Source organism: Rhinoraja longicauda, chromosome 3 (assembly GCF_053455715.1).
Source record: "Rhinoraja longicauda isolate Sanriku21f chromosome 3, sRhiLon1.1, whole genome shotgun sequence".
In the NCBI taxonomy this organism is placed as follows: domain Eukaryota; kingdom Metazoa; phylum Chordata; class Chondrichthyes; order Rajiformes; family Arhynchobatidae; genus Rhinoraja; species Rhinoraja longicauda.
The window spans coordinates 88,414,793-88,429,882 of NC_135955.1; the positions used below are offsets into that span (position 1 = coordinate 88,414,793).

The window sequence follows — 15,090 nt, forward strand, 5'->3', positions numbered from 1 at the left end:
CCTCCTTTCTTAAAAAGTGGGATAACATTTGCTATCCTCCAATCCACAGGAACTGATCCTGAATCTATAGAACATTGAAAAATGATCTCCAATGCTTCCACTATTTCTAGAGCCACCTCCTTAAGTACCCTGGGATGCAGACCATCAGGCCCTGGGGATTTATCAGCCTTCAGTCCCATCAGTCTACCCAAAACCATTTCCTGCCTAATGTGGATTTCCTTCAGTTCCTCCATCACCCTAGGTTCTCCGGCCCCTAGAACATTTGGGAGATTGTGTGTATCTTCCTCAGTGAAGACTGATCCAAAGTAACGGTTTAACTCGTCTGCCATTTCTTTGTTCCCCATAATAAATTCCCCTGTTTCTGTCTTCAAGGGACCCACATTTGCCTTGACTATTTTTTTCCTCTTCACGTACCTAAAAAAACTTTTGCTATCCTCCTTTATATTATTGGCTAGTTTACCCTCATACCTCATCTTTTCTCCCCGTATTGCCTTTTTAGTTAACTTTTGTTGCTCTTTAAAAGAGTCCCAATCCTCTGTCTTCCCACTCTTCTTTGCTATGTTATACTTCCTCTCCTTAATTTTTATGCTGTCCCTGACTTCCCTCATCAGCCACAGGTGTCTCTTACTCCCCTTAGAGTCTTTCCACCTCTTTGGAATAAATTGATCCTGCAACCTCTGCATTATTCCCAGGAATACCTGCCATTGCTGTTCTACCGTCTTCCCTGCTAGGGCCTCCTTCCAGTCAATTTTGGCCAGCTCCTGCCTCATGCCTCTGTAATCCCCTTTGCTATACTGTAATACTGACACTTCCGATTTTCCCTTCTGCCTTTCCATTTGCAGAGTAAAACTTATCATGTTGTGATCACTGCCTCCTAATGGCTCTTTTACCTCTAGTCCCCTTATCAGATCAGGATCATTACACAACACTAAATCCAGAATTGCCTTCTCCCTGGTAGGCTCCAGTACAAGCTGTTCTAAGAATCCATCTCGAAGGCACTCTACAAACTCTCTTTCCTGGGGTCCATTTCCAACCTGATTTTCCCAGTCTACCTGCATGTTGAAATCTCCCATAACCACCGTAGCATTACATTTTTGACACGCCAATTTTATCTCCTGATTCAACTTGCACCCTATGTCGAGGCTACTGTTTGGGGGCCTATAGATAACTCCCATTAGGGTCTTTTTACCCTTACAATTTCTCATTTCTATCCATACTGATTCAACATCTCCTGATTCTATGTCACCCCTTGCAAGGGAATGAATATCATTCCTTACCATCAGGGCAACCCCACCCCCTCTGCCCACCTGTCTGTCTTTTCTATACATTGTGTACCCCTGAATATTCAGTTCCCAGCCCTGGTCCTCTTGTAGCCATGTCTCAGTGATCCCTACAACATCATACTTGCCCATGACTAACTGAGCCTCAAGCTCATCCACTTTATTTTTTATACTACGCGCATTTAAGTACAACACTTTAACTTCTGTATTTACCTCCCCTCTCACATCGGTCACAATTGGCCCTGCCCTTAATTTATTTTCCCCTCTAGAACTTCTGTTCCAATTCTTCCGAGAGTCTTTTGCAATATCTCCTGTATTCCCTTTTACTTCATCTTCATATTCACAATGAGGTATCCCTTCAAATCTGTCCTATCCATGTACCTCTCTAGCTGTTTCTTAAACGATGGGATAATCCCAGCCGCAACTACCTCCTCTGGCAGCTTGTTCTATCCACCCACCACCCTTTGTGTGAAAAAGTTACCCTTCACCTTGACCCTATCTCCTCTGGTCCTCGATTCCCCTACCCATGGCAAGAGACTCTGGGCGTCTACCCAATTTATTCCTCTCATGATTTTGTATACCTCTGTAAGATCACCCCTCAAGAGGAAGATGATTGAAATTTATTACTTTCCATCAGTGAGGAATGTGGATTCCGCTGTAGTGGATATTTATGTTAAATTTTACTTTATGTGGCTGTGTGACTTATTGCTTTTCACTAAGTATGGCAGTCTGGTAATTCAAATTTCACTGTACCTTAATTGGTACATGTGACAATAAATTGATCTTGAAATCTTGAAAGGGGATCTTATCGAAACCTATAAGATTATTAAGGGGTTGGACATATTAAAGGCAGGAAACATGTTCCCAATGTTGGGGGAGTCCAGAACCAGGGGCCACAGTTTAAGAATAAGGGGTAGGCCATTTAGAACGGAGATCAGGAAAAACTTTTTCAGTCAGAGAGTTGTAAATCTGTGGAATTCACTGCCTCAGAAGGCAGTGGAGGCCAATTCTCTGAATGCATTCAAGAGAGAGCTAGATAGAGCTCTTAAGGATAGCGGAGTCAGGGGGTATGGGGAGAAGGCAGGAACGGGGTACTGATTGAGAATGATCAGCCACGATCACATTGAATGGTGGTTCTGGCTCGGAGGGCCTAATGGCCTCCTCCTGCACCTATTGTCTATTGTCTATTGTCTAACAAGGTGGGTGGAAGAACCTGTTTTTGTGTTGTATCTCCCTAGAACACTATGACTGTTGGCCAGGGTAGTCAGTCTGGTTGGTTGCTAAGCACCACTGCATTGATTCGTTTAATGGAAAGCTGCATAGATTCAATGAATGGAAAGTGGTCTTTTCTGGTTAGCACGTTCCCAATTTATATGCCCTTTTATTTCCTGGATTTTTGCTCTCACCATCCTTTGTCATCCATGTGCACCTTCACAGAAAAGAGAAAATGAGAGGGGTAATTAATTGATAATAAGAGAGTTAGATTTAGCTCTTGGGGCTCAGGGAATTAAGGGATTTGGGGAAAAAGCCGGAACTGGGTACTGATTTCGGATGATCAGCCATGATCACATTGAATGGCGGTGCTGGCTCAAAAGGCCGAATGGCCTACTCCTGCACCTATTTTCTATGTTTCTATGCTCATAACCCTGATGGCGCATGTATTGCACACACAGCCAGGAATGGACTGTTTTGCTTGATACAAGAACTACTCAGGGGATGAAAAATGTGCAATCAAAATTCTGGAGTTAATAAAGTTTAACATATTGAGCTTCTTGGCATCCAGGAAGAATCCTAAAGGGAATTTGTTAGCACTGACCCACAATTGCAAACGGTAGTTATCTATAACGTCATAAGGGATAGGAGTAGAATTAGGCCATTTGGCCCATCAAGTCTACTCTGCAATTCAATCATGGCTGATCTATGTCTTCCTCCTAACCCCATTTTCCTGCCTTCTCAAAACAGAGGTTTTAATCACCTGTATTAATCAAGAATCTATCTATCTCTGCCTTAAAATTATCCACTGACTTGGCCTCCACAGCCTTCTGTAAATTAAGCTATAAATTTCTGTCCAACCACACCCCTAGAATTTTAGCCTAACCTCACCACTAGTTTGCCAATTCAAATCTTGCAATTTTGGTACATGCTTCACAACCTTTCGACGGTCATTGTTGTAGATCAGTTAATTTTTTTTTACCAGGAAGCAATTTCTCTCCTACAGCCTGTTAAACATTGAAAATTGTGGTAGGACTTCCTGTGAGACTTGCAAATAATATGGTCAGCATTTAGCTGTCAGTTGTTGTAATGAATTGGTAATAACTTCCTAAATTTGCTTGGGATAATCGTAGAAGCGTCTTAAATTGATGACATGGACTTGAGAAGTGTTTTTTTTCTGTGTTTCAAGGAAGTACATTGGTGTAAGTTTAAATACGACTGACAACATTGAAGATTTTTTTACTGTCAAGTTGCTTTGGTGCTATCGATTTAAATCTTCTAATTCAGCTCACCTATGACTCATTGGCCAGTTTTGCATCAACTTGTAAACTAGGCCCAGAATGGCTTTTTGCAGGAAAAACTATTCTACCTGGACTGAAATGCCATTTTGGAGCAGAATGGAGGACGTTTTATTATGCAAGACATTCATGAGAGTGCATGCTTCTGCATGGCGCAAAATTTGGAAACATATAATGAGCGCAGCGGTAGAGTTGCTGCTTTACAGCGAATGCAGCGCCGGAGACTCAGGTTCGATCCTGACTACGGGTGCTGCACTGTAAGGAGTTTGTACGTTCTCCCCGTGACCTGCGTGGGTTTTCTCCGAGATCTTCGGTTTCCTCCCACACTCCAAAGACGTACAGGTATGTAGGTTAATTGGCTGGGTAAATGTAAAAATTGTCCCTAGTGGGTGTAGGATAGTGTTAATGTACGGGGATCACTGGGCGGCACGGACTTGGAGGGCCGAAAAGGCCTGTTTCCGGCTGTATATATATGATATGATATGATATGCAATCTTCGCCAAGCATATAATCTTGAAAAGATTCAAAAGAATCTGAATGACAAATAGATTTGACAATATTCATTGTCAAACTTCTGATCAAGGCATATGTCCAGAGTATTTTCTATTGAAGGAAACTCCTTAACAGTTTAAAGAAAGTTGGCCATGTATTGTTTTCACCTTTTTCTTCTGTAAACATATTTATGTTGCTTTATTTCAGAACAGCGAACCTTCAGTCTACCTGAGCACCCGAAAGAAAAAAGGTACAGTGAAGAATAGAATTTTAAACTGGATTAAGCTGGAAAAGCCTTTGTAACCAGGCAGTTACAAAGCATAACTAAATTACATGATTAACAAAAAAGTCATAATCTATCTACCTCTAGAGATAATCAAAGTTTAGATTATAAAACTGGCAATTGTTTTTCAGGATAGAGAATGTGTACCGTGGGAGATTGTGTGACTTGTTACATTTTCACAGACGTTGTTTATTTCTCGTTTTGTATAGTTTTCAATTAATTTGAACGGATATAGTCATCAATGAAAAGGACATTATTTATTGACCACTCCTACTTGCTCCTGTCCATGCATATGAGGATGTTGATATATGTATGTGATTTGCATATAATTAAGTCCGTGTGAATTGTATATGAACATATTCATACCTGTCTCTCCTTTATTGCCATTAAATTTTCTTCTCTCTTTCATTAATATCCATCCGACCCAATCCCCCGGCATTTTGTCTCATCCCCAACGTTTCCTTCTCCATTTATTTTACTGTGCCAAACAAACATGGAATTATATCCTTTGGAATCCTCTTTCTTGAGTTCTCTCACACCCCTCAGGTTCATACATCTCTTTCCCCATGCCTGCTAGTAAGAGGCTCTTGTAGTTATTAGACAAAGCTAGCTTTGATCTTTCTCTAGTGTGCTACCTCCATACATTTACAACCTAGCCTGCCAGCAGGAGCTCCCATTCCATGATAGACAATAGACAATAGGTGCAGGAGGAGGCCATCCGGCCCTTTCGAGCCAGCACCGCCATTCAATGTAATCATGGCTGATCATTCTCAATCAGTACCCCGTTCCTGCCTTCTCCCCATACCCCCTGACTCCGCTATCCTTAAGAGCTCTATCTAGCTCTCTCTTGAATGCATTCAGAGAATTGGCCTCCACTGCCTTCTGAGGCAGAGAATTCCACAGATTCACAACTCTCTGACTTAAAAAGTTTTTCCTCATCTCAGTTCTAAATGGCCTCCCCCTTATTCTTAAACTGTGGCCCCTTGTTCTGGACTCCCTCAACATTCGGAACATGTTTCCTGCCTCTAACGTGTCCAACCCCCTAATAATCTTATACGTTTCGATAAGATCTCCTCTCATCCTTCTAAATTCCAGTGTATACAAGCCTAGTCGCTCCAGTCTTTCAACATATGATAGTCCCGCCATTCCAGGAATTAACCTAGTAAACCTACGCCCTCAATAGCAAGAATATCCTTCCTCAAATTTGGAGACCAAAACTGCACACAGTACTCCAGGTGCGGTCTCACTAGGGCCCTGATAGTAACTTGAGGTAATGCAAAGACTTTAGACTGTACTTTAGTGATACAGCATGGAAACAGGTCCTTCGGCGCACTGAGTCTGCACTAACCAGCAATCGGCGATACACTAGCACTATCCGACACTCTAGGAACTAATTACAATTTGTAAACCAAGAGAGGAAATGCACTTTAGATCTAAGATACCAAAGCAATTTTTATATTGATGGCTGCTGACATTTTGACTGGATCCTATATATTATGCATGTGTCTCTTCATCTGTGCTAAGATTTTGTTATTACTTCTCACTCAGGAAGGAGTTTTATTTAATAAGGAAATCCTTGAGCTTATTCATTCCGTGGTGGAACATTATACTAATCCCAAAACAGTACCAATAATGTTATTTTGCCAGAATGACTTTACTTTAGACTTTGGAGATGCAGGGTGGAAACAGGTCCTTCGGCCCAGCGAGTTTGTACTGACCAGTGTCCACACTCTACACGAGCACTATCCTACATACTAGGGACAATTTACAGAATTAACCTGCAAACCTCTATGTTGTTGGTGGAAACCAGAGTACCCGAGAAAACCCACGTGGTCACGGGGAGAACGTACAAACTCCGTACAGACAGCACCCGTAGTCAGGATTGATCACGGGTCACTAGCGATGTAAGGCAGCAACTCTACCGCTGCACCACTCTGCACCCACCTGACCTTTTGATAATCATTCATTGACAGTGGCCGAGCCTGCTATTTGCACCATTTCACTAATAGAAAGTGACACATTGCAAAAGAATCAGAAGCAACCTAATAGAAGTAAATGATTTTCAGCTGACTTCATGAAAGCAATATGTGAAGAGGTCATTCATTCCACTCCGAGAGAACTTGTAAAGTTAGGTACAGCCAAATAATTTAATTCCACAAGGTCTCTGCTGCCTGCATCCTAACCAAAACTTGCACATTCATCATCGCTGAACTACAATGGCAATGCAGAATAGTAAGTCCACTGCTTTAGAATGTTTACCCCCATGTTCAAATTCTTTTGCAGCCTTGCTTCTCCCCAACTCTGTAGCAATTCAATCCTGTGTGATCTCTTTCTGTTCTTCCAATTCCGATTGCCTCTTCATCTATTTTTCCTTCAACCCATTATCTATGTCTTCAACTGACTGGATTCTACAATTCCAGCCCTTAATCTCTACGCCATTCCTCCTCCTTTGAAACTCTTTCTGTGACTAGCCTTATGATTACAGGGTCCAACATCAGTTTGGCCTGGTGTCTTTTTATTTTCAGATAATGTTCTGAAGAAGTACCTTGGGCCATTTTACAGCATTAGAAACACTGAACAAATATAAACTGTGGTTGTAATTTTAATATCAATGGTTTTCCAGGTTTCATTTTGGTAACCTGTAATTTAGGTTAAAGATCAGGTAAAATCCAGTGAGGGGGTATTTTAATTTTTCTGGTCGAAAGTATAAGTTTAAAAAAAAAAGATTATTGAATCCAAAGTCGTTGGATTTAATTACACAGCATTGGCAAACAATTTTAATTTTTTAAAAAAATTTAAAAATTTAAATTTTTTAAATAGGTGCAGGAGTAGGCCATTCGGCCCTTCGAGCCTGCACCGCCATTCAATATGATCATGGCTGATCGTCCAACTCAGTATCCCATACCTGCCTTCTCTCCATACCCCCTGATCCCTTTAGCCACAAGGGCCACATCTAACTCCCTCTTAAATATAGCCAATGAACTGGCCTCAACTACCTTCTGTGGCAGAGAATTCCACAGATTCACCACTCTCTGTGTGAAAAAAAACGTTCTCATCTCGGTCCTAAAAGACTTCCCCCTTATCCTTAAACTGTGGTCCCTTGTTCTGGACTTCCCCAACAACGGGAACAATCTTCCTGAATCTAGCCTGTCCAACCCCTTAAGAATTTTGTAAGTTTCTATAAGATCCCCCCTCAATCTTCTAAATTCCAGCGAGTTCAAGCCGAGTCTATCCAGTCTTTCTTCAGTGGAAACAAAATTAAAATTCATTTTTTATTTTGCTGAAGGATATTAAAATAGGGAAAGCCGCATTGTAAGTACATCTGGAAATCGTGATGGATGATTTCAGTATTTCGGAGTCCAACACTGGTCGTAAAATACATCTTCTAGGGATGGACTACAATATAAATGTAATCATATCTAAACATAAAATGAGAAGGCTCTCGCTCAAAAAATGTTAAAACTGAGGCATGCAGTTTAAACTGTTTATAGTCAGGTACCCTGAGATATACAGTTAATCTATTTTGCATGATTGACCACAACATTCCTCAGATTACAAAATTCTATTGTGTGATCAATGATCACACTTGAATAGTTTATCACTCCACTTTTAATCAGGCACACGTATTTCAAAATTCTCTTTAAACTGCACATAATTGTTTACTTTTTCATGTTAAATGTTGCCATTCAATCTTGAGGAGTAACAGGATTGAACAAAAATCTATTAACTGAGTCCATGAATATCCTCTCAAACATCTATGAAATAGACATCCAATTTTTTCCATACATTTTTCACTATTTGCCGTTACAGCTTCTACAGGAAGGCTGTTTTACATATTTACTAGACACAGCCGATAATAAAATCTATAACTGTCTGCATCTCCATCCCAATTATGCATCTTCAATCTTAATGCTAATGCTCTGACTTAATGCTCTGATGCCTTGAATTAGAATTTAGTTTGCTGACTTTTCTTGTACTGCCCCTGTGTCTAGATGCCCTTTCTCCAGTATGAAAGGTAGAAGTACACAAAATAACCTGGAGGCAGTTGAGCCAATGTTTGTTGAACATTCTCATTTTCAACTTCTAGGATTTCCGTTTTATTTATCCGATGAGATATCATAAGGTCTGATTATTTTTCATTGTAGCTATCTGCCCTGTTGTTGACTTGAGTAAACTATCCATCATTACCTTCTCATATGTTGTAGCCTTGACTTTGAACCATTATGTCCATACTTTTTATTTCTCTGTCTCGGTTTCAGTGTCCTAAACTCTTTCACGTTAAATGTTCTAAATTCTTCATTCTTCCAATTTCCCAACCCAGCCAGATCTCACATTTGACTATTGCTTATTATTCTAAAATCCATGTCCAGATTTAGGCTTAGTTGAAAGCTTAGGTAGACTTGTATCTGTCACCAGCACCAAATACACAGGTGTAGTACTGGCAGTGAATCCCATTTGCAAACCCACTTCATCTTGACACAACTCTCATTGCCTTGTAGTATGGAAGCTAAGCAGTTATATGAAGCGATTGGGCAAAATGACAAAATCTGTGCTTTGTTTGTTTCTAATGCTCTTTAGTTTAGTTTAGAGATACAGCGCAGAAACAGGCCTTTTAACCCACCGAGTCCGCTCCGACCAGTGATCCCCTCACACTAACACCCATCCTACACACACTAGGGACAATTTACACATATCAAGCTAATTAACCTACAAACCTGTACGTCTTTGGAATGTGGGTGGAAACTGAAGATCTCGGAGAAAACCCACGGGAGGAACGTACAAACTCCGTACAGACAGAACCCGTAGTCGGGATCGATCCTGGGTCTGGCGCTGCAAGAGCTGTAAGGCAGCAACTCTACCACTGCACCACTGTGCTCTTCTCCAACCAATGTACATCAATCTCAGGCACAGGCCTTCAGCATCTTTCTGAGGTACTTTATGAATTAGACAATAGACAATAGACATTAGACAATAGGTGCAGGAGGAGGCCATTCGGCCCTTCGAGCCAGAACCGCCATTCAATGTGATCATGGCTGATCATTCTCAATCAATACCCCGTTCTTGCTTGTTGGGCTTGACACCAAAGGCCATTTATAGATTGATTTTGTCCGGATCATCAGATCATAACTTTCCTTTCCAAATTTTATAGCAGTGAATACAAGTTGTGTGTCAGAATGTGACCATGTAAATCTGTCCTGGCAGGAAGCCTTGACACATTAACCATCATTTTGTTATTCAGAATAATGGGTGTCTACAAGGGGTCACATTGCATTTTATTTTAAGTTATCCAGATAATATGATCTCTAGGTAAACCACAAGCATGGAGTCTAAAGAAGGGTCTCGACACAAAACATCACCTATTCCTTCTCTCTAGAGATGCTGCCTGTCCCGCTGCGTTACTCCTGCATTTTGTTTCTCTCCCCACAAACATGGATGTATGCTTTGAATTTACCAAAAGGAGTTTTACCCCAGTGTTGGAAAATATATTTCAGTTTCAGATAATTTGTCGCAATAACAAACAAACTGAATGTATTATTCTGGAGTTCTGTTGGTTGTGTTTTTTGTTGCAGAAAAAAATAAATCGTGAATCTGTCATTTTCTATAGGGAACTTAGTTTTCGCAAACGGGCACAGTCAGCTGATGAGGAAGGCTGTTCGGAGCTAGCAGACTCCCTGCAGCACCTGACACTACCGGAGTTTCTTAAAGAGTACGTTTCAGTCCTCTACTAAATATGTGTCTATGTGAATTAACATCCATCTGTTTCAATTCGATTACACTTAATTTGGAGAGATCGTCCATGTGTGTTTGGGCATTCAGCTATTGACATGATGTATTCTTATTGGTGATTTGCCCCAATTAAATAATGGGGCAACAGTGTGAAAATACTGAATGTGACCATGTGCAGTGCTGACTTGTCCAGTGATTCCTCAAATGTATGTTTGGCCCATGTTTGCCATTTAAAAATTCAGGTAGTGATAGTCTTAGTTGATAGTGTTAATCTTCCGATGGAATGGATTCACTGGCAGTGATTGTTTTTGCTCCAGGGAGTATGTTTAAATGCCTGCTGCCTCTCTTTTCTCACCAGGTTCCCAACCAGTGGTTAGTACGGGTGTCAGGCGTTACGGGGAGAAGGCAGGTGAATGGGGTTCGGAGGGAGAGATAGATCAGCCATGATTGAATGGCGGAGTAGACTTGATGGGCCGAATGACCTAATTCTGCTCCTATCACTTATGATCTTATGATCTTGTGCCTGTCTAGATTAACATACATCCATGCACTTTTTCTCTCTTGAATCTTTTCATATCGGTGTTGATTTTTCAATTATATATTCCTACATATAAATTCATAGAACACAGAACAATACAGCACAGGAACAGTCTCTTGAGCCCACCATTTCTGTGCAGAACATAATGCCAAGATAAACTCATCTCATCCACCTGCATGTGACCTGTATTCCTCTATTCCCTGCATATCCATGTGCCTATCCAAAAGCCTCTTAAATGCCACCATCGTATCTGGGTTCATAATGGAAATCAAGCAATATAAACATGTTACTGTGTAGAATATGGTTTATATAACACTGACCTATAAAGCTTGATGTATGTAATTTTTTTATCTCATGTGTGAATCCTGCCAGCACCTTCTGAAAGGCATATGGCCATTACCCTCCCTTTCAAATTCTGTCTGGAACCCATTATTACCTGTGGTTGTTTTTCCACGAGCTTGGAGTGTATAATTAATTCCATATATTGTGAAGTACATATTTTTCCTCGCCACCTGTTCTGTGTCATTGTCTTTTAACATTGACAGGCTGGTGAAGAATATTGTGTGCAAGTCTCCTTAGATTTGATGTCACCGATGATTTCCAAAAGCTAATTCTGTGTCCCTCTTGACCTTTACTGCATTAGCCAAATTATTTTGAAAGGGAATCTCGCTGTAGTTGTGTGATGATGATTGTGATTACACAAGGCCTCATGAGTTTCATCTGTCTACAGGCAGGCATAGCGCTGAGGCATCTGGTGAAGCAAGACCAACTTTGAACCAACAACGTGCTTTATCTTACCTAGAATGTATGAAACGTAAAAAGATTGGAGGAGTGAGCCCTTTGGTTCTTTAAACCTGCAGCTCCACTATGCTGTCATGGCTGACCATCCATCCCCACATCATATTCCTTCTCACACACTTCACTTACTCCCTGCTATCTTCTTGTGTCTATAACTCTGCCTTCCTTGTTCGTAAATATATTCAGTAATTTGTTTCCCCACCGCTTTCTGTGGTAGAGAATTCCATAGGTTTGCCATCTTCTGAATGCAGCAATTTCCTCTCATCTCAAGCCTAAATCTCTTTAACCTGAGTCTGTGAACCCCTCGTTCTGGATACCTCAGCCATGGGAATTTTCCATCCACCCCTTCAATGTACCTCGGCACGTGTGACAATAAAATAAACTCAAACTCTCCAATAGTCAGTCTGGCTCTATAAAAAAATTGTGAACTTCATTCACATTTGTTAATCCTTACATTATTGGCACATTATTAGCACATAGATAACAATGAGCAATAGTATCTAATCCCTTCCCTCCATTCCTCACCCTTCACGAGGAGATATCCCTCATCCCGACTCCGAGCAGGAAATAGAGCCTGAAGTCCTGTTTCAGAACTTCCAATAACGCTGTCTATCCGCCAACTATACTGCCCCCCATTGCAACTGCTTTCCTTTGACCTCCCCACACTTGAATGGCATCTTTTACCATGATACTGGGTTCAGTTTATTCATTCTCCACGCAATCACCACATATATGCACAGGGCTTGCAAAAACCTTGCATCAATTGGCAAGTGCTGGGTTCCAGCAACACTAGCATTAGGATTCTTGTACTTGCCTACCTCACAGTCATGCCTTCCTGACCCTGAATGTGTGTCAGTTCCACAGCATTTAATAGATACAGATAATAGACACAGATAATGGACACAAAATGCTGGAGTAACTCAGCAGGTCAGGCAGCACCTCTGGGAAAAAGGAATAGGTGACGTTTTGGGTCTAGACCCTTCTTCGGGCTGAAGACCCGAAACGTCACCTAATTCCTTTTCTCCAGAGATGTTGCCTGACCCGATGAGTTACTCCAGCATTTTGTGTCAGTGTAAACCAGCATCTGCAGTTCCTTCCTACACATTCTGACACAGATAATCGTCTCTCTTGTTGACGTGTTGCTGCATTAGTAAGTCAGGCAGCAGCTTCTCAATATGACGCGGAAGTTCCCTGAGCTATAGCCATTGACTGCAGACGGAGAGACACAGTTCACAATATTCACAAACTCCCTCAAGTTGCAGGGGCAATACACCTCCCTGTCCTCCAATTCTTAAATTAATTCAATGAATATGTTTGTGATCTGTAATTAAGTGGTTTAGTGTTGGTTTAATTAATTGTATAATTTTGCTGTGCAATTCATTATATTTAATAATGATTTAAGATAATAGTGAATCTGTACCCAGCCAGCAGTCCTGACTTATTGCTTACCAGCTCACCAGGCCTGTGCCTTTCTACTGTCTGCTCACTGAGAACCTTCGTGAATAATGTTTTCAGAATCCAATTTATCTTTTTTGCAAATGTTGATAGCATCAAAAATGACACATTGTGTGAATTTACTGGTGGATTTACAGTGTGATGGAGTTATGCAACACAGAATCAGCTCTTTAAACCAACTCGTCCATGTTGGCCAAGTTGCCAACCTGAGCTAGTTCCATTTGCCTGTGTTGGCCCATGTCCCTCCAAATCTTTCCTATCCATGCAAAAGATTGGGGAGAAGACCAGTCATAAATCATGGCAGTGGCTTTACCTTGCAATACTTGCACTTACAACAAGATTCCCGTGAGATTATTTTATGGGTTATTCTTATTATTTCATCTCTTCCCTACTAATAGCTCTTCTTATAAACTTTGGAAGCGCCCTTTATGGGCGACTATTTGCATACCTTGGGTATGTAAGCAAAGAATTTCACTGTGACTTGTCACATGTGACAATAAAGTATTCATTCATTCATAATAGACGTGCCCCCCCCTCCTCAGTGAACCCCCACCATCCCCCCACCAGATCTCGCCTCAGCCTCCGTCCACTCACCTGCCCCCCTCTGGCATCAACCCCCACCCTTGTCGTGTCTTCACCATCCCCCTTGACCTCCACCTTCCTGATGCAGAGCAGTCTGTTGTTAATAAAAGCTCAGTCTGAATAGACAATAGGTGCAGGAGGAGGAGGCCATTCGGCCCTTCGAGCCAGCATCGCCATTCAATGTGATCATGGCTGACCATTCTCAATCAGTACCCCGTTCCTGCCTTCTCCCCATACCCCCTGACTCCGCTATCCTTAAGAGCTCTATCCAGCTCTCTCTTGAATGCATTCAGAGAATTGGCCTCCACTGCCTTCTGAGGCAGAGAATTCCACAGATTTACAACTCTCTGACTGAAAAAGTTGTTCCTCATCTCAGTTCTAAATGGCCTACCCCTTATTCTTAAACTGTGGCCCCTTGTTCTGGACTCCCCCAACATTGGGAACATGTTTCCTGCCTCTAACGTGTCCAACCCCTTAATAATCTTATACGTTTCGATAAGATCTCCTCTCATCCTTCTAAATTCCAGCCTAGTCGCTCCAGTCTTTCAACATATGATAGTCCCGCCATTCCGGGAATTAACCTAGTAAAACTACGCTGCACGCCCTCAATAGCAAGAATATCCTTCCTCAAATTTGGAGACCAAAACTGCACACAGTACTCCAGGTGCAGTCTCACTAGGGCCCTGTACAACTGCAGAAGGACCTCTTTGCTCCTATACTCAACTCCTCTTGTTATGAAGGCCAACATTCCATTGGCTTTCTTCACTGCCTGCTGTACCTGCATGCTTCCTTTCAGTGACTGATGCACTAGGACACCCAGATCTCGTTGTACGTCCCCTGTTCCTAACTTGACTCCATTCAGATAATACTCTGCCTTCCTATTCTTACCACCAAGAAGGGTCTCGACCCGTAACGTCACCCATTCCTTCTCTCCAGTGATGCTGGCCCGGTGAGTTACTCCAGCATTGTGTGTTTATCTTCAGTGTAAACCAGCATCTGCAGTTCCTTCCTACACACAGGCTACACACCAGCTTGCAACTGAGCTTCAAACTTCATGGCTCCTTTTTTAATTTCCTTTTTATCAATCAATTAATTTAGTGCATGTGGATGTTGCTGACAGAGAGTCATAGAGTGATACAGTGTGGAAACAGGCACTTCGTCCCAACTTGCCCACACCGGCCAACACGTCCCAGCTACACTAGTCCCACCTGCCCATGTTTGGTCCATATCCCTCCAAACCTGCCCTATCCATTTCACCAGACATGACAAGACTGAATATCATGTCTTTGAGAAAATGCTGTTTATCCTTATTGAAAACGGTGGTCCAAGGTTGAATGTTGTGTGACTTGGAGGGGAACCTGCAAATGGTGGATTTCCCATGTGCCTGTCCTCTTGATCTCCTCAGTTGTAGAGGCCCTGAATTTG

The 15,090-nt window shown here is 41.7% G+C and overlaps 1 protein-coding gene across 1 annotated transcript in view; it reads left to right on the forward strand.

Annotated features, from left to right (window-relative positions):
- The window catches only part of arhgef28a (Rho guanine nucleotide exchange factor (GEF) 28a), a 242,372-nt gene that overhangs the window by 111,104 nt on the left and 116,178 nt on the right, over positions 1-15,090 (forward strand). The window contains exons 11-12 of the mRNA XM_078396613.1: positions 4,490-4,532; positions 10,171-10,272. Of these exons, the coding sequence (XP_078252739.1) occupies positions 4,490-4,532; positions 10,171-10,272 (145 nt within the window). The remainder of the gene's footprint in view (positions 1-4,489; positions 4,533-10,170; positions 10,273-15,090) is intronic.